Source organism: Panthera tigris, chromosome A2 (assembly GCF_018350195.1).
Source record: "Panthera tigris isolate Pti1 chromosome A2, P.tigris_Pti1_mat1.1, whole genome shotgun sequence".
NCBI classification, from domain to species: domain Eukaryota; kingdom Metazoa; phylum Chordata; class Mammalia; order Carnivora; family Felidae; genus Panthera; species Panthera tigris.
The window spans coordinates 96,960,291-96,987,797 of record NC_056661.1 but is presented as its reverse complement, the minus strand read 5'-3'; the positions used below and the strand labels follow the sequence as shown (position 1 = coordinate 96,987,797).

At 33.2% G+C, this 27,507-nt stretch overlaps 1 protein-coding gene across 9 annotated transcripts in view; it reads right to left on the bottom strand.

Moving 5' to 3' along the window:
* CASD1 (CAS1 domain containing 1) overlaps positions 1-27,507 on the bottom strand; it is a 141,464-nt gene that overhangs the window by 108,739 nt on the left and 5,218 nt on the right. For 8 of the 9 annotated variants that reach the window (XR_006211204.1, XR_006211203.1, XR_006211205.1 and 5 more), the window contains exons 2-10: positions 24,454-24,550; positions 23,548-23,668; positions 15,212-15,256; positions 13,662-13,724; positions 9,314-9,358; positions 8,762-8,885; positions 7,169-7,383; positions 5,155-5,577; positions 4,029-4,118 (exon numbers count right to left, since the gene is read on the bottom strand). Coding sequence is in view for 4 of the 9 variants with exons in the window: in XM_042966590.1 (XP_042822524.1) it covers positions 4,029-4,118; positions 5,155-5,577; positions 7,169-7,383; positions 8,762-8,885; positions 9,314-9,358; positions 13,662-13,724; positions 15,212-15,256; positions 23,548-23,668; positions 24,454-24,550 (1,223 nt within the window). In the remaining 5 variants the exon portion in view is untranslated. Of the gene's footprint in view, positions 1-4,028; positions 4,119-5,154; positions 5,578-7,168; positions 7,384-8,761; positions 8,886-9,313; positions 9,359-13,661; positions 13,725-15,211; positions 15,257-23,547; positions 23,669-24,453; positions 24,551-27,021; positions 27,152-27,507 lie in introns of those variants that run through there. The other variant, XM_042966595.1, reaches the window with a different exon arrangement.

The window sequence follows — 27,507 nt, the reverse complement described above, 5'->3', positions numbered from 1 at the left end:
ATAGATTTTATGAGTCCTTCAATGTATGCATCTTTTGTATATATCCTTGAATGCACCCTTGAGCACATCTTTTTCTTTTTTGAGAAGGCAAAAAGCCCTGAATTTATAATAGGTCATAAACTCTTCAATACCCCTTCTACTCTAGCCAAACTGTTAGGGTTCTCTGTCTCCTAGAGTGATTCTTGTGCCTCCCTGTCACCTTTCCTTTGTTTATCTGTTTATTCTACCCTGGAATATTCTTCTTGTGACCATATTTTGCTTATTCAAATCTTATTCTTCTTTAGAGCCCTGTTCAAAAATTTCCTATCTTTACTCTCAGATGAAAGTCATTTTTCCTTCCTCAGAGTTCTTACAGCACTGACATCTATATATCAAACAGGGTTTTTATTTATTGCCCTTCATCATTAGTTCTTTTTAAATGTCTTATCGTTAAATCAGAAATTTTCGATGAAGGTGTAAGCTACTAGAATCACAGTGATGAAGGTAGGAAATGTCGTATTAAAATAACCTCAGGATTTATCTAAGCCTGTCACCTCATTCTTGAAAGCACTCTAAAATATTCCCTTCAAGTATCTGAACACTTTGAACAGCAGAATATGTACAAATTCCCAAGGCAATCCATTCATTTTCAGATGGCCATTTACTACCATAAAGTTCCTTTTCAAGAAAAGTTGAAATCTAACTCTATGTAAAAGCTACCAACTTCAGTCTTCTAGGGCAATGCTATGCAATAGAAATAAAATGCAAGTCACATAGTGCACTTTTAATATGGCTACCAGAATATTTAAAAAGCTCAAAGAATCAAGTGAAACTAATTTTAATAAATATAATGTATTTAATTGAATATATACAAAATACTTTCATTCTAACATGTAATGAGGATGTAATAAGATATTTTATATGTTTTAGGCTAAATTTTTGAACTTAGTATACATTTATCACAATTAATCATACTTAACTGGTATGTATTTCACATTCACAGCACATCTCAATTCCAACTAGTTATATTTCAAGTGCTCAACAGCCACATGTGTCTATCGGCTTCCATAATGGAGAGTCTAGCCTTACAGCCTTTTGCATACACTGATTCTTAGATCTGATTGTTCTACAAGTACCTGAAAATAGTTGTCAAACCTAGGCTAACTATTCCCAATCACTTTAATCACTGTCCACAAACATGCTTTGAAATCCCCTCAAGACTGGGGCTGGGCCTACAAACTTCGGACTTGGTTATTACATTTAAAAAGTAAACACTATTCATTTAAACTAAATTAAACACTATCACAGCAATCTGCCAAGTACCTGCCAATGTTGGATTATTGAAAATTTCATGTAATACTTCTCCCAAGTTTTTATTTTAATGCATTTTAAGCCAACAAAAAAGTTGTAAGAATAATACAATGGATATCCATATACCATGCTGACCCATTTTAAAGAATGCTGCAGACTACATCGTTCCTAAATATATTAGCAAGTATCTTCTAAGAAGATAAAATAGTTTCTTACATAATCATATATCATTTTAATAACCCAAGATTTAGTATTACTATAACAGTATCTATTGTAAAATTTACATTCAAATATCCCTGACTGTACCAGTAACATCCTCTATGGTTTAAAAACAAATTTTTTTTAGGAATCTTGGATCAAGTATCATACAGTGCACTTAGTTGTCGTTTCTCTTCTGTCTCCTTTAATCCAAATTATTTTTCTTTTTATCTTTCATGAGTCAAGTACTACAACAAAATTTTAATATTAAAATATGTTTGGAATTTTAACTGCATTACAATTAATAGCTAGGCTGGCTTCAGATTTCGTTCTTTTTCTAGTCCCACAAATTTTCCCTCAAGATCTTTTATTCAGATCCTTTCATGAAAGTTACTTACAAACTCCCAAAGGAAAAAAAACCCACTGTGGAACACAAAATCATCTACTGTATAGACCTAACTCGCTGTACTCTCCATATGAAATTCACAGTGTTTTATCCCTATTTCCTATAAATTATGTTTTAAAAGAATGTTTATACCAACAATTGCAATCTGCTAGACCATCTGGATTATTTTAAGAATTCTCTGTATTTTTTTATGGTTTCTATTTTAGTATAAAAACATGGCACAACTAAAGTTTGACATATTTTAACATATTTTACTCAAAATAAAAAACATTAAGATTATGTAATTAAAATAACCATGGCAGTTAAAAAAGGTTTTTAATGAGGGTAATCCCTCAAATATCCAAGAATCAGGTCCCAAAATATGTTATAACCCATGCTAATTATGCTTTGCTAATGTAGACACAGGTAATTTTTAACCACAAAATCCTATTATATAAAAGAACAGGAATATGTTAATTAATCATAACAAATGGTCTGTTAATGAAAAGTATGTCCTTTCAGAACAGAGATTTTTAAAAACTGTAATTTAGGATATATTGGGATGTAGTCTAAGATATGTTAGAATTAGAATGCTAGCTTGGCAAATGATTATAACAGAATGCCAAATTACCTTCATCCTTTTATGATCCAAATTCTTTCTGGAATCACTGAATTGAGGAACTTAATCTGCCATTAATTCTTTCTATCTGATTTTTTTAAAATAGGAGTATCACCCTTTAATATGTCAGCAATAAATTATGTCTCTAAGTGGCATTTTCTTAAAACAAAAGACTTTTTTCCTTCTCAAATTAATCTAATCCTTATTCATATGTGAGGGGTATTTCTAAGATTCAATATTCATCTCTACTGACTTTTTAGAGAATCTGACAAATCTATCCTCCAAATTCTGAGCTGGGCTTACAAACAGTCTTACTATCCTCATCTCCCCTTGCCTCGGATTTCTTTTACTGTCTTCAATCTTCTGTACCAACTTGAACTCACTAGGTCCCCTTCAGTTGCAGCGCGACAGGAATTTCACTGCTGCCACAAATATACACATCATAGCCATACAATTTCAGTAAAAATTATACTTCATTTCTTTATCTTCTGCCCTTCAAACAAACCATCCATAAAATCATGGACAATTTTTGAAAATAACGAAAAGATTCAATGAAGAATAATATTATTTTCAAATTGTTGGAGATATCTGAAGAAAACCTCAGTATTATTTGTTTTCTTAACTGCTACTTTGGAAATTTCAAAATACTTCTGTCTGGACAAAATTCTTATCTCAACTTATCTCAATTTATCACCAATTCAAATACTATTTACAGATGTGTGCTTTGTGTAAACAAAACAATAAAAAACAGTTCAGTAGTTCCATAATTGTTTTAAAGCATATTTTATAGAAATCAGTTTGTACCTTCACTATAAAACTTGCGTGAAAAGTAGTTATAAGATGTAGGTTCGCCCTCCAAAGTCTGCTTTAATTGCAACGTAGCTGGAATGTTACAACTCGGAATACGTTTTTTTTGTTTTTGTTGTTTTTTTTTTACTCCTGTCAAATCCAGGGTGTCCTGAGACCATGAGAATCCTATCTTTTAAGACAACTAGGGAGAAGGAAAAAATGACTTTGTCCAGGTACAGCACATCAATGGTACAATGGTAGTCCATTAGTACCTGAGTTCTTTGAATAATGGAGGAAAAGAGTTCTAAGGTTTTTAAACTCTAGAAGTGTAACAATATAAAATACAAGTAAGGGTAGAATATAAATATAGTCATCTAATTTGATTTCTTTTGATAGTAACTTGTCTATTTGAAATCTTTTGCAATTAAGTGTCATCTACATTGTTTCCTCCTAAGTTTAAATTAGCTGTCCAACAGGGTGGCATGAATTAATACCCTTAGGTTATCAGCTGTTTCTACTCCATTAAAATTAAGGCCAGGTATTACTAATAAATTATTGCCTGAAGACTATACATTCTCAAAGAGTCAGGTGGTAGGAGAAGAATGGGAAGGCATAAAGGTTGGGTAGAAAATAAAATGGGTCTCTAAATGGTCAAGAATATAAAACACAAAAGAGGTGGTGCCCTTAAAGAAACATTAAAGTGCCACTGTTTCCTATATTTTCTGAATTTAAATTCAAAATACTTACTGTACTTGCTCCAGAGATATGATAAATCAGAATCACAAGTTGCATCCAGCCTTTCCATTCATCAGTTTGTTCTCTATTTAACACTTTAGTCTGTGGAAAAGAACCAGTCTGTTTTACAATTCATTATGAAGGTATTATTAAGTAAATTTTTCTTATAGGACATAAAGCTAATGCTTCTGTTAAAAGAACTTTGGAGAAAAACAAACAATTAAAGATTGTCATTTTATTTGATAAGATATATAATGAAACTATTTCAATACAATATGAATTGGAGAATTAATATAAACTAAAGGAGATTTTATATATTTAAGTTGCTACTCATGGTTTTATATTAAGATTACATTTAAAGTTTGACAGATGTGTTTGTTAGTGTAAAAAATGGCATTGTATAATTTTCTTTAAAAAAATCTTAGGAGTTTCAGCTAGAAAAGATCTTACAGTTCTCTTATATTTTACTGTGAAAAAATGGTCCATTATTATAGTTTATTTTCCCAAGGAGATGAAAAAACTGATTAGTCATCCTCATATGAAAGTTACTTCTTACAAGAGAGTTTATTAATTCAAATAAATCATGCCTTAAAAAGAAGTTACGCTAATATTCTGAGCAATTACAATAATTTGAAAACAGGAAATTCAGACTATTATAAGCAGTGCCCACATTATTACATAAATTCTAATTTGTGTGTATATATGTCTGTATAGATATATAAATATAAAATGTTTGTGCATATAGGCATTTGTTAATTATATTTTTTAGTTACTTTTTAAAAACTTTACATAAGATAATAGTATCTCATGTTTGTAGACCATTATAAAATTGGGAACACCTCCACTTTCCCTATTCCCAAACAGGCAAAATAACACTAAGTCATGACATCTTTTTCACAGATCCTTATTCACCAATTTTTTCAACAATCTTTATGTGACTCTGAATTTCTTCCAAACTGTTTCAAAAAAAAGCAACTGTTAAGAGTCCACCAGGCAAAGTACAACCACAATATCCTTTTGTCCTCTTCTATATATGTGTTTGAATATTCTGGCATGGTACATGATTATTATTTCTTTAATCTAGAGTTTACAATGAGATGAAAGAGTTAACATGAGCTAAAAAGAAAATGACTCTTACCTCCTTAGTATTTTCATTGTAAAATACTCCCAAAACCAAGATGTAGATAATTGGAATAAAGAAAGTTGAATGTGTATAAAATTTGTTTTCCTTCATAAATAGATTTGCACGGTCACACATATAGAAATAAGCCATTATCAGGCCAAGTTTGCAGAAAGACTGTAAAAGTATTTCTAATGGAGACACAGAGGTATTGATAATATTTTTCTTTTCCTCTCCACTTTCCAAATCAGTACATGGCTTATTCTTCCGATGAGTGTTACGATGAATTATATAAAAAATTAAATATCCGATAATAGATAAAGTAAAAAAACAAGCAGCTAGCTTCTGTATGAGGGTAAGAGGAGGCCGAGGTTGACAACAGGAACCATCTACAGGCTTCAAAATCTTATTGCAATACACGTTCATAAGAATCATTGCACTCTGTGAACAAATCAAGTTATTTGGTTATTATCTTGTCAGTAATGTATCTTGCATTAGATTTTCTCTTGTGAATATTACTGACTTTTCAGCACCGAAACTAAAATGCCTTTGTACTCTTTGCTACCATTTCCCAAACACTCATGCAAATAATGGTATTCCTTAATCTGTAATAGCCAGTTCAGGGGTTTTCAAACTTCTTGGACTATGATCCATAATGAAACACTCATTTTATAATGTGACCCAGAACACATCCACAGGAAACAATATCTATCCTTACTATCTAGAATGCACTCTGACATTTGTCTATTCTATTCTTAAAAAAATAAAACACTGATTTCATGGCTATTGGGCCATGACCTTTGGTAAAACAAATACTGACAGATGTCAAAGCCCAAAGAATTTTAGTTAGCAGACTCGCAGGATACTTAAGATAGAGTGCCAGTCTTTAGATGTAAAAAAAGATGTAAAATTACTGCCACCAAAAAATCATTAATTCTTAGCTAACAATATTTGTAATGTGCTTTTCATTTGGTTTATCATTTATGAGCACTTAGAATTATAAAGTTTTAAGATTTCTAATGTTAAATAAAATGTGGAATCTTCAACATGGTTTCATTATAGCACAAATCTCCTAGATAAGCTGCCAAGATTCTGCCTAGTTGAAAGTTCAGTCAAGTCTAGTTCTATAAAAATTTTATAGTTTAGGCTATTTTGGAACTCTAAGATGATTATATTTTTTAAGCCTAAACGTTCAAAATACTCAACTATTTAGAAAATCTCATACTTTTAGCCCTGCAACTTCAGGAAGTTCTGTACCTGAAAATCTTGAAGATACTAGCTTACAAACTCCAACCCAAGGTTCTTAACCAGTTCCAGGGGGTCCACAAAGCCCCTTAAAGTATATGGAGAGCCATGTGTGTGTATATGCATATACACACACAAACACGCATTTCTGCAAGACTGGAACAGAATCATTCCTTTTTACAGAATACTCAAAGGGGTTATGTGATTCTCAAGAAGATTAAGAATCACTCCTTTATAAGAAAACAATAACTAAATAATATCTGCTGTACTGTATGTGACAATTTATAACCATGAAGTTCTCTTTCTTATTTAACCTATTTCCATCTGTCTGGATTTGTTCAGTAACTACTATGCAGCCCGTATAAAACTTAGGGTAAAATAACGATAAGAGAATAAAAATTATGCTACATGTTTTAAAAAGGTGCTTTTCACAGAAGCTTGATCTTACACATTTAAGGTTTTTAAGGCAAAGAGAACATAATACAGTAGTTTTTAAACAGGAGTGTGGTGAGAACTTATAAGCTTAGGAGACAAGGTATATTAAGAATGAGGAGCACTCAATAAATGAAGTTTCATTTCCTCCCTCCCATAACTTCTTTCCTTCTTTTACTAAAACTCTTACATGTATAAAAGCAAAATTAGTTCTACGTGCATGTTTAGATAGAATAACTACAAGTAATTAAGACTGTAATAAAATAAGTTGTTTGTTACCATATTATAGTGACTTATAGCTAAAACTAATAAGATATTGTAGTTTCTATCTCCTGATAGATACAAGAATTCTTACAGTTTCTCTGCTTGATTCAGGAAGATGTAAGCCATCCAAAGACTCTGTGATGGTTTCTTGAGCAATTAATTTAGAAACACTGAACATCTTAACATTTGATTTAGAATTTCTGGTGCTACTATTCAAAATGCTGACTGCAGCTTCATTGTAGGCATCTATCTTCTCATTAGTGATCATTTTCCTATTTTCACTTAATAGATCTTCATAAACAGGATCTGTACACAAAACACATATTTTTAAAAACACATTTAAAAAATCCCTACTGATAGAATTAGTGATCATGCAAGTTCACTGATTGTACTTCATATTCTGTTGTGAAAGTTCAGATACTTTGAATCAATCGATATCTCTTTTAAATCTAAAGAACTTTTATCCCTCTCTTATCTTAGTACACAGCTTTCAGGAAATATTTTTATGTTCTAGCATATCTTAGGAGTTTAAAATTTGGGGATACTGAGTACCACTGGGCAATGGGAATTGAAAACTAGACCGAAAAATGGGGTGCCTGGGTGGCTCAATTGGCTGAACGTTCAGCTCTTTATTTCAGCTCAGGTCATGATTTCATGGATCCCTGAGATCAAGCTCTGTGTCAGGCTCCACGTCAGGTTCCGCACTCACAGCATGTAGCCTGCTTAGGATTCTCTCTCCCTCTCTCTCTGCCCCTCCCCTGGTCGCATGCTCTCTCTCTCTCAAAATAAATCAACAAACATTTAAAAAAATAAATAAAACTGGATTGGGGAAGACTGCCGAATTAAGAGTAACAGTCAATCTTTTTTTTTCCTGCCACTGCTTTGCTCATACAATTGGAAGGTAATATTATTGAGGATCAAAGTCCCTTATCACTTACCATAAATAATTTTTTTCTCATTTTAGTAAAAGAAAGGTTAACAATTAGTTTGTAAATAATATAGATTGCAGAATAGATTATCACTACTCTTGCTGTTCCGTTTAACTTGACATTCAATTTGGAAATAATTGTAAGAGTTTCTGACAAGCCAGTTGAATTGCTAAAATATCCAAGGCAATTTCATATAGTGCTAGACATTAAATAATGGACATTCAATAAACTCCTGAAATGACTTGATCTAATGTCAACTTTCTCTTAAAGAATTTCATTACCAAGTATAAACTAGATGGTATGAATTTAAATACATTCTGTCAATTCCAGAATTTATTTGCTTCCAATGACTCTAATATTATGAAACAGACTTAATAATTTTTTTCTGTATTTCCCAATCACCATAAATATACTTTGTAAGAAATAAAAATCAGGGGTAAACATCTCATTTATCTTTGAGAACTTATTCTTTTTGTTATATGCTACAGCCATTTTGTATGCTGAGGCTCCTTGAAGGATATTTTTGTTTATTTATTATTTATTTTCACTTATTATATTTATTAGTTTATCTCTTCCTTAAGTTCAAAAAAGGAAAGCAAATAACTCAAATTTATTCTAATTTTGCAAACCTTATTTCAAGATTTATCCTCATAAAGGAGTAATTCTACTTCTTGAAACAGGAGACAATAAAAAACCCATGCTTCAAAATATATACATAATGACATTTGTTCATTACTCATTTGTTCATTCCTTACCTTGTAAGACCCAATAAACATCACTAGTCTTTGCCAGTTTTTCTAAAAGTGGTGCTATGGAGGTAATGTTCATTTTATATTGGGAAAGAGCTTCATTGCTACCATTGTGAATCTTGATAGACCACTAAGAAATAAAAAATAAGCATTAATTCAGCATTTATCACAGAAAAATTATAACTTGCTCTATTGTAACAAAAGTTATTTTAAGATAATCTCCACTTTTATTCAACATTAGAATAAAATTTCGTCAAATTATTTCATGAAGTCTATGAAGGCAATTAAAAAAAGCTGATATAACATTAGACACTCAATGTATGACATTCAAGAAGAATGTAATTTTATAAATAAAATAATATTGACATTTAACACCAAGTTTACTAAATTTATTCAAATTGTTTCATTAAAATAAATCAGCATCATTAATTATAATAGAAATAGTAATCGAAATATAGGTACAATCAAGAATTCTATTTAACATAAGTTAACTTTTCCTCAGCGTGTCCTTAAGAATGAAACAAAAATCCGTACGTAAGAATATGCATAATAACTTACTGTGGCAGCTCCTGCTATAATCACATGGGGCTTTGCAACAGAATCCTAAAGAAAGAAAAATCTTCATAAGAGTGTTCCATCTAGTTATGGGAATTAATATAAGTAACATCACTTACTTTTTGCCTTAAATTTAAAGTTCTTCCTTCTAAATCCATTTTAATTTTCTGAGTTCCTTACTGGATTCTCATTATAACAAGATGGCACATCCAATGCCTAAAACCTTACATGGTTATGTGGTTATACAGAATAGCATGAAGCTTGTATGTTTAATTTTTTGGTGTTCTTAAAAAAAAAAGCCCAAAACATATCACTGAAATTTAATATGGCCTAATATTATTCTGAATTTGGAGTAAACTGTTTAGAGTAAAGCTCTAGTATATTATGTCAGCCAATTAAAAAATATTAATGAAGACTAGAGGGTACATAGAAAAATGTTAAATAAAATGCAAGAAATGTAATCTTTGGAAAAGCTAAATCTGACATGTATAACGGCTAATTATCATAGACCACAATGTGCAAAGAAACAAGGAGAAATTTGGTAGAAATCCTCATCAAATGCAAATTGTACTATTACTAATACTACCAATTATACAGTACTTAGTAATTTACTAAGTTCTTTTAAATTAGCTCATTTGAATATAGATTCTTGCCACCCATGAGACAGGCAGGAAGATATTATACACATCATATCAAATTAAGGATACAGACTCAGAAAAGTTTATAGGGTATTGCTGAGGCCTGTAAGGGACAAAGCCAGAGCTTAAGTCTTGTGACTCCTAAATTTAGTGCAATTTTCACATCAAAAGACCTGCTATTATAATCATGTGCGCAAGGAACAATTAAAAATAAACAAGAAATTTAATTAGAAAAAAATATGACTCATCTAGAAAAGTAAAAATGACAGGTATTGTCTCATTATAAAGGTAGAAGACTATGAAAGCAGAGAAAAAGAATAACAATAATTTCCTTCATGGATACTCTCATTTCCAGTCTAGTGTGTTTCATTTTACACTGCTATTTTAGTGGAATTTCTTCCTCATCTCTAGGTGGCTCCCTTTCTGATTTGTCACAGTCATTAACCCCAAATCTTATTTCTCTTCTACAGGTCCCTCTTGCCTCCCTTCTCACTTTTGGTATAAAATTCTCAAATTTCATGGAGAAAATGGAATTCATCTGGCTTGTGTGCTCTAGACTTCCTCTATTCTTACAACTTCTCTCAGCCTATCTTCCTTGAACAACAGAGTCAATGGCTAATCCTCTTAATGGCTAATCCTTACTCTGTGTCTCTATAGGCCCCCTTTTTCTGCCCAGGGATATATCCATGAATGATCAATCTCCAATTCTCATCAATTTCATTTTCCTTCTCTAGCCTCCTTTCTTCCCCCATCTACAAAATGATATATCATCTTTAGACTAAAAAAATGTTCCTTCAACCTTGCCTCATTCTCAAATCCTTCCTCCTTGTACTGTTAACCAACAGATTACTTGGAAGAGCATTTTGCCCTCCCTATGTGAATTTCCTTATCTCTCATTTATGCCTCAATTGATCACATTTTGATTTGGGGCTTCACCATGCACTAAGACTGATCCCATTCATGAATTCTGGATTTCTACGTTCTGTTAGCTTCATTCTACCCTGTCTAGTTCCTAAAGTGACACTTCTGACTGTCCACTTTTTAAAACTCTTTCCTCCCCTTGTGTGTCATGATACAGTTATTCTTCTCCTGCTTTTCCTCTTACCTCCTTTACTGCCCCTTCTCAAAATGTTTTTGATAGTTGCATTACCAAGTCCTCTTCTTTAATCTCTAAACTCTGTGCCTATTCAATGTCTTCCATTCAAGTAACTTCAACTATCACCTCACACAATACCCAGATTTTCCAATTCCATCTGAGTAGCTCAGACTTCTTAATAAGTGCCTTCACCTACAGAATTAAATCTAAATTGTTGGTTTCTTCACAGTTTACCCTAATTTCCCACGACTCCCTCAATACATGTCACCATTCTGTTTAAACATTTCAGTGGTTCTCCACTACCCTCAACACAAATTAAACTCAATATTCTTATTTTTAGGAAATATGCCCTGAAGTATTTAGAAGTAATCAAAACATGGATAGATAGATAAATGAATTTATACCACACCGAATACAACTTAAGATATTATTCATAATATCTGCTTACCTTATCTCTTATTAGCCCTCTCCTCAAATGAGGCACATGGAAATAACAGCCAAAACCAAATGCAAATAAAAAAAGCACTTTGAATTTAAGCTCCAGCCATACTAAAACTACTAGTGATTCCCTGAATAGGCTACAGTCTATCTTCAGTATCTTTGCATATGCTATTTCTTGTGCATGAAACAACCCTCCTTTCTCATAACAGGCCCTCACCCTTAAAATCACTTTACCTGAAAACTAGTTTTGAAAACTTATAGTTAGTGCCTATTCTCTGTAATCTTGCTGTACCCTATTCTTCCCCTATTTTGGCACTTGTCACATTACTTTCTTAATTAACTATATCTGCCACTCATCTGGAAGCTCTTTGAGGAGAGGAACTCTATCATGTTAACTGGGTATCAGCACTTTTTAGCCTAGTACCTAGAAAATGGCAGGTGATTAATAAATATCTGTTGAATCACAGCAGAGTTGTCTAAATTCAACTTTGCTTTTATGCCTGTAGGCTACAATAATGCTCTTTCAGTTAATAAGTGTATCCTTCTAACCCCACAGTTCTTCTGGAAATATTACCTCCTCTGTAAAGCTTTCTTAAACCATCACCTGTATCTAACCAACCCCCATCCTAAGTGCCTCTATCCATGGTGCTTTCATAGTTCTTTGTGCTCAATTCTGTACTTACTCTTCATCTTACCATATTATTATTCATCAGAAAGTCACTATACACTAGATACTGCAAATTCTTTGAAGGCTGAGACTGAGGCTAATTAATTACTAGCCACACTCCTAACACCGAATGTAAAGCCAGCAATATCACATAAATAATAATAATATGGATTGTTGTATTCTCAGGGCCTAGCTGCTTACTACGAAAATAATAAAAAAATACATAAAAACATGCATACATACATACTTTTTAAATAAATGAAATCAATCCATCAGTCAATCTTAAGTAATGACACAGCCATCTACCTAAATAAGTGGAATCCTTCCTATCCCCCAGTAGTCATAAGGAATCTTACAATAGAATCTAAAGCTCTAAAAACTAGTTTTAGCAAATTACAAGAACTGAAAATCTGGATATGCAATGTAACTCCAGGTTAGTAAATAAAAAAAGTTATCGATGATTTTACAGGACTTATAAATTATACTGCATTGATGTTTCTTTAACTGTGAATTTCTACTACTTTAATGATATACTTTCAGGTCCAGCACAAACATAAAACATGTGTTTAAATCATTTGAAATATATACATGTAACGTTATTCTACACTTTTGGAATAAACAAATCAACAAAAGACAAAATATAATTATGTGAGACTGCAAGTTACCAGAAAGTTGAATTCTAGAATTTGTTTTCATATTTTGTTTTTTGAAAACTGAAACACATTTTGTCAAAAAAAAATGTTAGAAATGTTGACTAGGTTCCCACTGGATCCTACAAAAGCTTATTTGGTGTATAAAGTGGTTGCAGTGCTGAACATGTACTGTGAAAAGAAGCAAAGAAAAATACCAGTGCAGTATAAGTAATTAAGCAAAACAAGGTCAACAAAATTGAATACTGTTTTATCCATCCCAAATGCAAATACCTCTAAGGAAAGAAGACAGGTTTAATTAAAGGACAAAGAGCTATATGGAGACTACTGTGGAGATTCTAGAAAGGACTTTGGGGTTTTCAAGGTGAATAGAATGCTTGCCCTTATATCTATCTCCAAACATTATGAGCCAAAATATGCCAGACTTGACTTCTGGGCCACAAATGTAATGATAAAAGGGAAGAAAACAGGCTATTTAACAACAACAACAAAGTTTCCTGAAGAATCTGGGCATGAGTTTGAAAAAGTGGGAACATGCTCAAGAGAATGTATGTTGTGCAAGAAGATGACCTGGGTTTGCGTTAACTGGGCAACAGAAGTAACAGAAAATTCTGTCTGGAAAATGTGGCATCGGCATAACCACAGTAGGGTTAGAGTGGTGGCAGCAGAGGTACTAGATCAAAATTCCCTCTTCTCAGTAAAGTGACCAGATCCATCCAGCACAATTAGTCACTATGAAGAAAGTCGGCACAGACAGAAGAGTAGGACAGGCAAGTAAGGGGGAGAAACACAAGGAGTGCTCATGAGCTTTTAAATTTTGGTTGCTTAAAACCAGAGACCTAGATGTTCAAATACAGACCTCAGTCCATACTTTGATACACTGTTTCATAGAACCATTAACTTCTGGGTGCCATAGAAAATCCTACAAAAAGAAACATAAGGAATAAAAAGTCAAAGAAACTTATTCGTGCTGCCTAAAAGAAACATGAACCCATCTCTTCAAGAGTACCTAAAGTAAGGGGTGCCTGGGTGGCTCAGTCAGTTAAGCATCCGACTTCGGCTCAGGTCATGATCTCACAGTTCGTGAGTTCGAGTCCCACGTTGGGCTCTGTGCTGACTGCTCGGAGCCTGGAGCCTGCCTTGGATTCTGTGTCTCCCTCTCTCTCTGCTCCTCCCCTCCTTGCACTCTGTCTCCCTCTGTCTCAAAAATGAATACACGTTAAAAAAAAAAAAAAAAAAAAAAAAGAGTACCTAAAGTAAAACACACCTTGTCCGTGACATCTTCATCTCCCATCTCGGTTTCCCAAGGGCCTCACAGGAATTCTTGTACCCACTTCTACTTTCCTCTAAACTACTCTCCACAGTCATCTTTTAAAATTTAAATCTGATCTTGCCACACATCCTTGCTTAAATATTCAAGGACTTTCAATTGTCCTCAGAATAAATTTCAAAGTCCTTAAAACTACTAAGGAGGTATAGGATCTGGCCTCTACCAAGACATTCTACCTTTTCTCCTCCCACTTTCCCCTCACTTTAAGTACCCTGTTGATTCTCCTTCAGCTCCTGGAATGCTCTATGTGCTCCTTTTTTCTCTAGGACTTTGCACATACTGTTCTGCCCACAATGCTCATAAAACTTCTCCACTGAGCCTGACTCGCTCCTACTTATCCTTGAAGCTTCAGTTAAAACATCTCTTTCTCAAAGAGGAAAACTATTTTTAATTCACCGTTTTGTACATTCCTAATGCCCACTTCTTCCTTTTTTTTTTTTTTTTTTTTTTATTATTTTTAGAGGGAGAGACAGTGCGAGGAGGGGAGGGGGCAAAGAAGAGAGAATCTTACGCAGGCTCCACCTTCGGCACGGAGTAAGACTTGGGACTCAATCGCACAACCCTGGGAGTTAAATCCAAAAGCTAAAAGAGTTAAAATCAAGAGTCAGAAGCTCAACCAACTGAGCCACCCAGGCGCCTCCCACTTTTTCCTTTTCACCATCCTTATTCCACATTTAAAGCATGTAGTGAACTGTAATGACTTTCAAAATCCATTAAGTCTAGGACATTTTTGTCTTGACCCCTACTGTATTCTCAGTATTTAGGAGAAGTCACTGTGACTAGGAATTCAGAAAAGTCACAGATATTCTTTTATGGATATTAATCCTGAACACATACTGGTTTCAAATTAACATACAAGATTATTATTTTCTGGATTAAATAATCTGAGAGACCAAATTTTCCATTTCATTACACAGAACTGTGCATACAAACATTTATTCAATCATTTTACCATTCTTACCTACTCTAAATACACTGAAATATATTTAATACCTACAAAGCATTAGCTGATCTACAAATAAATTAACCAATGAATATAGTTTCAACATAACATTTAGCTTACTGTTACATTAACCTACCACTTTAACTGATGAAATCTTGTCTTCAAAAGGAATGTTTCCATGCTGTCATTAAAAAGAGAGAAAACAAGGAATATTAATGTATAGATTAATTTTATGTCATTAATTCTCCCTTTAGCTGCTTTTGCTGATTTATTTATGCACTACATCTCAATTATCTATATTCAACCTGAAGGGAAAAACACTTGCATAGAATACCAAAAAATAAGTGACACTAAATTGTTTATATATGATTTTTAACATCTAAGGTAGAGTCTAAAGATAAAACCTCAACTCCAAACAAGCAGTTATGTGAACCTGTATCTTTTTGCCAAGATTGCCACATTCCAATTTAGTCTTAATATAATATTATCTATGGCAGAGATGGAGAGCTCCTCTGCATTTCCTGAGTCCCCACCAGTTAGACAGAACCACATGACTAGTTCTGGCCAACGTAACATGGCTAGATGTGACGTGGGTCACTCCCAGCTGAATTTCTCAGGGTAATTCTCTAGTCTCTGGTTTAACCTGATGCTAAGACTACAGAGGCTGACTGTAGTCAGACTACAGAGGCTGGTACAACTGGAAGGTGGTATAAATTCCAACAAGGAGGGATCTCCAAATGACTGCATAGAGTAAAACCTCTTGTCAACCCACCCACAACATGTAGCTCTAAGTGAGAAATAAACTTCTGTTTTGTTAAGATTGTAGAGTGGTTTGTTGCTGCAGCAACATCTAGTCTGTTCTCAACAAAACACTAGTATCAGTCTTGTCTGAACAGGAGTGCACATATACGGCTCTAGGTTATTTTGGGTTTCGTTTCAAAGACTGTATAAATGGTCCAGTTGAATAAAAAAATCAAAGTTTGGAGACAACTTCTAGTAACCAAGCATTCCATAAAACTCTAGGGTGGGGTGGGGGATAGAAGTGGTCAAATAAAAAAGGTAATTCTTCCTACAACCAAGGTTGAAATGTCTTCATTAATTTAACCAGACAAACAGTATTTATACTTATATCTCTGTGAAATAAAGCTTACTTTTATCAGCATGCTAACTTTTAAAATTCAAGCATCATTTCCCAAAAGGACTCTGAGAGCAACTGTACTTTCAGGTGTGTTCTATGAAGAGTTTCCTTGGTCAAATAAGTCTCGGAATTACTGGGTCAGACCAAATCACACAAGTGTTTTCCTTCTACTATCCCATAGCTATTGCATAGCTCAGGTAATTCAATTTAACCTCTCTCTTCTTTTCCTTGGATATACACAAAAGAATATGTCTCATATGTAAGTCACAAAGCACAGTAAAAATAAATAAGCGCTCATGAGTCCATCGCAGAAATCAGAGCACTACCAACACACTGAATGACCTATGTGGACCTTTCACTACTTTGAATTTTGTTTGTATTTTGCTTTCTTTTTTATTATATAGTTTTGTCACATGTATATGCATCCTTTAATGATATATTGTTTAGTGTTACTGGCTTTCTCTCCCACTTTTAATTTTGAGAAATGTCAAACTTAAAAAAAAGAAAAGAAAAATGTCAAACTTAGAGCAAAATTGACAAAATTATAATGAGCACCCCAAATACCCTTTATGAATTGTTAACATTTCCTCCACCAGCTTCTTGTCTCTCTCTGCATAGACATATACATTGTTTTCCTTTTACTGAACCATATAAAAGTAAAGTGCAGGATGAGCACTGGGTGTTGTATGGAAACCAATTTGACAATAAATTTCATATATTGGAAAAAAAAAAAAAGTAAAGTGCAGACATAACATTTCACCCTTAAAAACATCAGCATGTATTTCCTAAGAACATGGATATTCTTTTACATAACCTCAATACTATAATCCCACCTAAGAAATCTGACATTGATAAAATATTAATCTAATATACAGTCCATGTTCAAATTTTCCACTCTCTTCTTTTTTCCTCGCTATAGCTCTTTTTTAAAAAATTTTTTTAAATGTTTATTTTTGAGAGAGAGAGAGAGAGAGAGAGAGAGCGCGAGCATGAGCAGGGGAAGGCAGAGAGAGAGGGAGACACAGAATCCAAAGTAGGCTCCAGACTTTGAGCTGTCAGCCCAGAGCCTGACATGGGGCTCAAACTCATGAACTGTGAGATCATGATTTCAGCCGAAGTCGGGATACTTGACCCTGAGCCACCCAGGCACCCCTCTCTATAGCTCTTCTATTTTAATCTAGAATTCAATTAAAATCATATCTCTTTATCATGTCTCTTTACTCTTTAAATCTAGAACATCTCCTGGCCTTTTAAAACTTTCATACATCAATGAACTTATCATATTTATATATATCAAATATTATATTTATTATTTTTGTAGAGTCTAGGCCGGTTGATAAAACACACCAAATCTAGATTATAAACAGCACTGACAGTTACCCTGTTGTGCATATCTCTTACACGAGTAAGAGTTTCCCTACAGGTTCATAGGCCATACAAATATTTACCCTCACATGATAATGTAAGTTATTTTCTGAAGCATTTTAATAATTTATATTTTCATCAACAGTTTCAGATACAGAGTCTTTAATAAATCTTGTCAGATTTCATATTTTTTTGCCATTGTCAAATTTAATTCCTGTCACTTAAGTAGGTATAAAATGGTATTTCACTATGGTCTTAATTTGAATTTCCCTGATTACCAATGAAGTTAAACATCTTTTAGATTCATGCTGGGATTTATGTTTTCTTTTCTGTGAAATGACTGGCCATGCCTTTACCCTTTTGTTTTCTATTAGGTTGTCTTTTTTTTTTTTTTAATTAATTTGTGATTCCTTACATCTCTTGGATGTATATTATAAATATCTTCTAGTTTGCAGCTTAGCTTTTTTCTGTCAGGTATCTTTTGGTGAACAGATACTCTTAATCTTAAGGCATGTGAATTTATCCATCTTTTATTTTATGGTTAGCATGTTTTGTTTCTTATGTAAGAAACTTTTTCTTACTTGAAGTAATGAAGATATTCCCCTGCATTTTTTTTCCCTAAAGGTTTAAAAGTTTTGGCTTCCACATTTAAGTCTAAATTCATCTAGAAATGATTTTACTTGATGGTGTGAGGTAGGGCTTCCAATTTCACTTTTTTCTATATGTATAACCATAACCATAATGATGCCTCAGATCATTAATTAGATAGACCTTCTTTTCTCCAGGGATCTTTAATGGCATCTCTGTTATTTATTAAGTCTTTGTATATGCATGCATTTATTTTAAAGTTCTATATCCTGTTCGATTGGTTTCTTGATTTAGCTCTACCAACACCACATTGTCTTTATTACAACACAGTTAAAATCAGTCCTGATACTGGAAGATAAGTCTTTTCCACCTTGCTCTTCAGATCTGTTGTTGTTATTCTTGGTCCACTGCCCTTCCACATAAAATTTAGGATCAACTGGTAAAGTCCCACAACAAATCCTGTTAGGATTTTATTTGAATTACATTGAACCTACAGATCAATTTAGGAATAACTGACATATTTACAATATTGATTCTTCTCATCCCAAAATATAGTATATATTTTCCATTTAATTATATCATTTTAAATTTTGTTTACATAAAATTTTTTTTCTGTACACAGAAATCATCCACGTTTGCGAGGCTTGTTCCTATGTACCATATGGTTTTTGTTACTTTTGTATACAGTATATTTTAAGTATTTTGAACTCTATATTCCTGGAGTGCAGTATGCAATTCACTTTTAACAGCTTTATTGAGTTACAATTAATTTTTGTATGTTTATCTTAATATCAACTATCTTGTTGAAATTTTTATTACATCTAGTAATTTTCTATAGATTCTTCAGAGTTTTCTTTGTATATAATTGTATCATATGAAATTCTGAGTCTATCTCTTTCTAATCTTTACATCTTTACCTTTCCTTGGCTAAGGGCCTCTAATATAATGCTGAACAGAAGCAGCAATAATGGGCAGCCTTTTCTTCTTATTGAGTTTAACATAAATGTGTCTAACATTTCACTATTAGGGATATTTACTGTAGGCATCTAGAATTTTTATCAGGTTAAGTTAGAATATAAAGGAACTAATCTCATAGAGACAGAACGATACCAATTCTCTGATATTGTCAAGGCCTGCTTAATGGCCCAACATGTTGTCAAAAAAGGTTCCACATATACTTTGAAAAAATATATTCTTTTATTTTTTAGTGTCTTCTTTAAGTATTGAGCTGTAAGTTCATAAAATCAGATATGCTTAGTAATTTTGCTTGTCCTATCATTAAATGCATGAGCAGTGAGCAATTCTCTCACTTTGATGAAGGATTTGTCAACTCCTCACTGTAATCACATTAATTTTGCTTTATACATTTTAAGGTTAATTTATTTCATGTGCATGAGTTTAAAATCTTAGTGATTTGAAACTTTTGTCATTAAAACGTATCTGTATCCCTGATAATACTTTTTGCCTTACCATCTATTGTCTCACATTAATATGACTTATCTTTCTTTAATAAGTATTTGTCTAATAAATCTTTTCTCATTTTTAATTACAACCTTCCATATCCTTTTGTTTTAGGTATGTATTTTGAAGCAGCAGAAAGTTCTTTTAAAAACCAATCTGAAAATCTGTTTGGTAGGCAAGTTTAGACTGCTACCCTTATTTTGATTATAAATGTTTCTACCATTTTACTTTTTGATTTCTAGCTCCCTCACACATACATAGGTTTTTTTATATATGTGGAATATATATAAACACTGATTTTCACATGTACATATATTTTTGTATATATACATATGAATGTATGTGTGTGAGCATATATGTGTGTGTGCATGTGTATGTATGTATGGCACATATATTTGGCATTAGATGAGTTTGGTTTTAATTTTTTTGTTCTTCTGGTTTGGAATTCACACATCCTAATTCCTTTATTCTTTGTTCTTGAAATTTTACTATCATCTTTAACTTAAGTTCTGAAGTAAGAGAGTAAAGAGGACATTAGAAAACTGACCATCTCCCTCTGATTTACAAGCTATTATTGGCTAGTTCTTTAATACAGTCTTTTTGTAAAATGTAAAAAAGAATTATTATTTTATATAGACAGTGTTTGTTTAGATTTACCTGTTTAGGATTTTATTTAACCACTGCTTCTTACATTTCAGATCATTTTTTTCTGAATTATTTCCTTTCTTCCTGAAGTTTACCCTTTAAAAAGTCCTTTACTGTAAGTCTATCTAGCAGTAAACCCTCATCACTTTTGTTTATCTGAAAATGTTCTAAATTTCAAGAATAGACATTGTATGCTAGATACACAATACAATTCGAGGTTGAAATTTACTTTCTGTCAGAAGTTTAAAGCTATTATTCTAGTGTCTTCTGGCTTCCAATATTACTACTGAGAAATATGCTGGCCCAAAGCTTAGTTTTCTACTGCAGCCTTTGGCATCTGTCTTCAGGTCAGCCTGAACCCCTACTGAGTACCTACTATTATTGTTCCCATCTCTGGTTTGAATCATAGTTTGTTCCTTTTGGGGGGAGTGTGTCCCATTTCCTCAAAGTCTAGAAACACATCAACAAGTTTTTTGTTTTTTTTTTTAAATCTAGGATCTAGTTAGTTTGAGGTAGAAGGGGCCCCCAGAGTATCTAGTTTGCCCTCCAGCTGAAAGCAACACAGTTTTGCTGTTGTTGTCGTTGTTGTTTTACTGCAAGACGTCCAAGTTTTTAACATCCTAGCCTAAATTAAAATCATTGAAAAGGGGATATAACATCTAGTGCTGCCCAAACTTATTTGACCACGGCTTCTACAGAACTAATCTACAAAATAGAATTTGAAAAAAGTCCTGCTCTATAGCTTCTTTAAAATTCTTTTTGCCTTGTGGCGCCTGGATGGCTCAGTCGTTTAAGCTTCCGACTTCAGCTCGGGTCACAATCTCATGGTTTGCGGGTTAGAGTCCAGCATCCAGCTCTGTGCTGACAGCTCAGAGCCTGGAGCCTGCTTCAGATTCTGTGTCTCCCTCTCCTTTTGCCCTTCCCCTGGTCATTCTCTGTCTTTCAAAAATGAATCAACTTTAAAAAAATAAATAAATAAAATAAAATTATTTTTGCCTCAACACAGAAAAGAAAAAAATTCAAACAAAGAACTATCTTCAATACTTCTACCCAAACTAACCCACACCGAGGCTAAAACAATAATAATAATAATAATAATAATAATAATAATAATAATCAGCTTATACAATGTGCCAGACTGGGTGAGGCATAAGACATGTATTTAAAAAATAATAATGATAATATATAATCTCTGTCTTCAAGGTGTTCAGAGACAAGAGAACTAAGTAAAATACATTTTGGCAAATGCTCCACTAGCAATTTGAACTAGTTTCTCAGTAAATGTCTACGACAAACTGTCTTTGTTTCTTTTTAGAATGCATATACACTTAAATGTATCTGGTTTGATAATTGTGGGTTAACCGGGCACCTCTAAACAATGAAAATTGGAAACCTAGGTGTTATAACTAGGGCTCAGAAACAATATACCATATTATGCCCACTTTGGGCTATAAACTAAACCATTATAGTTTTTATCAACTAATTGTTGCCAAATCTATTATTCCAGTTTTCAGAAATTCACACTATTCTGTGCCTAGAAATACTAAAAGTGTTTCTTTGAAGTCAGAAATCTCTCTACTTTTTAGAAGTTCACTTAAGTTTTTTTACCTTAAATTGTGATAATCTCATAGAATTCAATAGTTCCAATTTTCTATATAATTTTATGTATATAATTACCAATGAAAAATACATTTACAGATACCAAATTAAATGAAAAATTGACTTTATCATTTTCCATTATGCAGATTTAAAATCTATACTAGCCTTTTCTAGTGGACAAAATTTCTAATAGCTGATGGATTCTTCTCACAAAGAACAGTTCCCAAGGAATTTAGCACCCACTACTATCATTACTATGTGGCTAGATGTTTAGCTGTGAAGTCCCTAATTTTTTAACTCCTTACCACAGGGCTAGTTGAGGTGAACAGGCAGATTTTCATCATAAAATCATGAGCTATTCCCCCTAAAATTCTGAACTTTCTTGCATTTCACTTTTCTCTCCTTGCTATTGCCCACTCCCAATCATACACAGCTGAAGACAGGGATTCGAACTTTGGATCACTTAAAAAATGTATAAAAAGAAAGGTATGATGATTCATAAAATATTAACTAATCAACAAATTAATTAACAAATATATATATAGAGAGAGATCCATTCTTGCTAGTTTTCAAAGATATATTTTTAAAATCAGAAATTTTCGGGGCGCCTGAGTGGCTCAGTCGGTTAAGCGTCCGACTTCAGCTCAGGTCACGATCTCACTGTCCGTGAGTTCGAGCCCCGCATCGTCGGGCTCTGGGCTGATGGCTCAGAGCCCGGAGCCTGCTTCAGATTCTGTGTCTCCCTCTCTCTCTGCCCCTCCCCCGTTCATGCTCTGTCTCTCTCTGTCTCAAAAATAAATAAACGTTAAAATAAATAAATAAATAAATAAATAAATAAATAAATAAATAAATTTTAAAAAATAAAATCAGAAATTTTCTATAAAAGTAGCAGATATTTGTTGCATTGTTGTTTTAATTATATAGCATAATTGCCCAGTGCCAGTACAGTTGCAGAAAATTATGTCCTGATGGGCATTGCCAATAAGAGTATAAATGAAAATAGTTTAGCAATATAATCAATATTTTTTAAACTGGATTCTTTAACCTAATATTTGCATGCAGGGATTCCATCTACAGAAATAATTTAAAAAGCAAAGTTTTCACACAAAGATATAATTGAGAATGTCCTTTCTTAAATTGCAAAAGTAAAAAAAATACAAAAGTACAAGAAGAAAAAAGAAAATTATATATTACATCATATCCATTCAATAACATGTTGCCATTATGATGAAACTTACGTTGATTATATAATAATACCATGAATTATGATAAGTGGTGGAAACAAGACATAAGACATGCTAAAAGATTACAAGATTATTATTTTAAAGAGACTGAAAAGAAATATGGCAGATATGAAAAGAAGAATAAGGGATATTTGCTCTTAGTTTTTGTTGTAAGGAATTCTCAAAAAAATTTCCATTGAAAGAACTTATCATTTCTGAAAATTAGAAGTTTCAGGTAATAAAAGGTTTACTAATCCGTTGCCACCACTTTTCTTATGTTCCTCATTATGTTCTCTATGATATTCCCCATCGTCCCTTTTTCCTTCCACCTTTCCCAAAACCAAAGTAATAAAACTTTTATCACTCTTTTTGTTATTATGAAAAGACACATTCCTCCTATAACTATTCAGGTAGTTAACTTCTAAAACAATAAAGAAAATAGGTAAGTTTTACCTTATTTCCTTCTTCTTTGAATTGGGGATTAATTATTTTTACAAAAGAATAAAACAACTGACGAATTCTGGAATCTCCAATAAATGCAATATGTTTATCTACAAGACAGTTCTTTGCTTCACTGAAATCAACAAAGAAACATTAATTACAATAAGTAAAATCAGCATGTTGGCATTTCAAAGCACAGTTTGTGAAGTACTGCAGGATTATTATACATATAGTTCACGTTGCTTTAGAAATAGGTAGCTAGGTTTGTTTAATCAACCAGCCCATGGATGATCAACTAACTCTCAATACTCACAGCCCCCGTTTATTAAGTGTTTAATATGTACTCTAAGTATGTTAAGTGCTTTATATCCATTATCTCAGAATAACTCGACAAGGTAGCTATCCAGGTCCTAAAGCTAGAGTCCTTCTCTCAAGGGCTATTTATTGCCTTGGGCCTGATTATCTCTCACCTGAGATAAAGAAGCTTGGAGAAAATTCTTCCCCTAATGCTTTTGGCAGGAATCTTCATTTGGACTCACCCCAACCCCCACACTCTGTTGGCAATTCTCTACCATCATATAGAGAAGTACCATGTAGTATTTCCTTTGCTTCATCAACCTTTCTCCACTCGTTATTAAAACCTATGCTAGAGAGGTGCCAGGTGGCCCAGTCAGTTAAGTGTCTGACTCTTGATTTCAGCTCAGGTCATGACCTCATGGTTCATGAGTTTGAGCCCCATGTCTGGCTCTGCACTGACAGCCTTGAGCCTGGAGCCCGCTTCAGATTCTGTATCTCCCTCACTCTTTGCCCCTCCTCCACTCATGCATGTGCTCTTTCTCTCTCAAAAATAAATAAATAAACATTAAAAAAAAAAAAAGACCTGAGAAAAGAAAAAAACAACGAAGTAAGAAAACTTACCTGATTTTGTATTTATGCATCATGCAACTGTGAGGTTGCCAAACTTTCTCTCCAAGAAATCTGCCACTTGAGAGAAGGTATTCACATGAATCATTGCCTGTAACAGTTAAACAAACAATATTGTAAACAATAGTTATATTTTTGTACATTGATTATCTGACCCCATGTAAGCTCTCTGAGATCAGAAAGCATAGTTTTCTATGCTTCACTGTACCTTCTCGATACATTATTTATACATCCCTGAGAAGCATAGTAAATATTAATACATTAATATTCAGGAGGAGAAGAACCACTGATGACAGATACTTCACTATAGAAGATAGAAGAGACTCCTAATTCTCAAATGCTACATTCACTGCTTTGGCAGTGCCTTCTGCTTCAGGTTCTCTTTCTAGGGACATCATCTCAACCTCAAACTAGCCCTTAAACCTGCTTACCACTCCTAGTTGGGAAAGAAGAGTTTAAGGAATAAGAGAGAAGACTTTGGAAATGTCTTCCTATTCAACTATTACAACGTATGGTGCATTTGCACATCTGGAAATACAGTAATTAAAATATTTTTTAAACCAACTCCCTGATTTCCACGACTTTCCTGTGAGGAAGTATGCTATCCCTATTCTGTAAATGTGGAAACAGAGAAAAGGATTTATTCAAGAACTTCTTATTGAGGTCACTAAAACTTCATCCTTTTATAATTTACAAAGTAACATAAAACTATTTTAGCTACATGGTGGCTGAAGGTACATAGGATCAGTATCAACAACAAATGCAGACTTTAGTTTTTAATATTCAGCCTGTCTACCTCTCTTAACGTTCTCCCCTTCTTTTCCGTTGACCAACCAGCTCCTCCCAGATTGGTTGGGACTATCACAGTTTCACACTGAAAGTTCCACATCTTGGAAACTCTCAGTCCTATGTAAGTGGGGAGGTGGTCACCCTATTTCCCATGGCCATTTTATCATACACTAACTGAAATGACTGAAGGAGTTTAAAAGGGAGTTGGAAACATTAAAAAAGTCCAAATATGTCAAATGGATAAGGGAAAAAATGAGACATTTCGAATAATATAATTAAATCACATATTATTTAAATTAATCTCTGGTTCTTTATGAAGAGTCATCAGCAAGCTCTATTTGTTTCACAGACCGTTAAGGTCAGGATAACGAAACTCTACAGAACAAAAATGATACTGAATCACTCAGGGTGGAGAAAGAGAAAACCCAAAGATATTTAAAGTGGAAGAACACATCTTTCTTCTCAGTCTGGTTATCCATTTATCTGGTCAATATACAGATAAAAGGTGATACAAATACAAGACAGGTATGCATAAATAATGAAAGTGTTGTTATTTCAGTGTCATAAATTCTAAAATAGAGCAGGAAGGGAAAGTGAAAATACTGCATTGTAGTGTTGGTAGAAAACTGGATAAGGAAAGCAGAATATCAATTATTAAAATTTTGCAATATGTATATTTTGCAATTTTGTATATGTAGGCTGCGCAGGTTTTTTGTTTTGTATTTCAAAATTTTTTTAATAACCTCTCTAAGGAAACTATAAATAATCAGTTCTTAATTTTTTCCAATTATTAAAAACTAATTCTAGTTCTCAAAAACAAAATTAAGCTACATAAATAATCAAGAAGGAGTAAAGAAAAGACTATAGGAACACACAAGTTATTTTTCTAAAAACATCCATCTGGGCGCGTCTGGGTGGTTAGTCAGTTGAGAATCCAACTCTTGATTTCAGCTCAGGTCATGGTCCCAGGGCTGTGGGATGGAGCCCTGCGTGCGGCTCCAATCTGAGAGTGAAGCCTGATTGGGATTCTCTCTCTCCCTCTGCCCCTCTCTCCCAGGTTGCACTCTCTCTCTCTAAAATAATAAAACAAACAAACAAAAAAATCCTTCTGCTATATTCTTTTATAATGGTTCTACAGTAAAATACTATTAAAAATCTAGTAAAGGGGTGCCTAGTTAGCTCAGTGGGTTGGGTGTCCAACTCTTGATTTTGGCTCAGGTCATGATTTCACAGTTTGTGGGATCGAGCCCCATGACAGGCTCTGAGCTGACAGTGTGGAGACTGCTTGGGATTCTCTCCCTCTCTCTGCCTCTGTACCCTGCTCTCTCAAAACAAATAAACTTAAAAAAAAATCTAGTAAATGTTTAAAATTAGAATGGAAATTCCATATTTGCAACATTTCTACCTCTTTAAATATTTATAAACTAAGTAAAAAGTTAGTATCATCTATTTTCTAAAAAAGTTATAAAAAGTTGCAAATAACTCGGTATTAATTCTGTGCACTTTTTCTTCCCTTTCTTTCTCCCTTCCTTTTTTTTTTTTTTTGTTGTTGTTATTTGATTTTTGTGTGTTAGTAGAACTTTAAACAGAAACACACCCTAGCCAATCTACAGTATGTGGGATTGTTATTGTTAACCATCTATATGAATTATCAACATAGTTTTGTGGAGATGGAAGTACCAGACCAAAACATCTTAAAATAACCAGTCTTTCTCCACCAGAAAATGTGTTTTAAAATGCAAAGTTCTTTTCTTCCTCGATACTACTACTCACACATTGTTTTTCAGTAGTTCAGCCAGTGGGAAATAACAGCTCTCAACTGATGAACCCAAACTAGAAAACAAAAAAACAAAAAACAAAAACAAAAAAACAAAAAACAAAAACAAAAAAACAGCAAAACAGATTTGAAGCTGTCACTAACCAAAAGACACTATAAACATAATTCTTTAGAGACTACTAGTCTTTCCAGGAAAGAAAGTTCTAATTTGCTAAAGAATGCTAGTTGGTGATAACTCTTCTTAATATATTTTATGATGCAATTTTTTTTTTTTTTAGTAATCCTTGTATCTGACATTAATACTCTCTGTATTATATCAGTTAAGGCTCAGTCAGAAGACAGAAACTGCACTGCTATTTTAATAGAGAGACTCTAATATAAAGAATTATAGAAAAGCAAAAGAACTAACCAGGCAACTGAAAAGGCAAGAGACTTTTTTTTATACTTGTCAGGAAAATAATAAAAATACTGGTGATAATAAC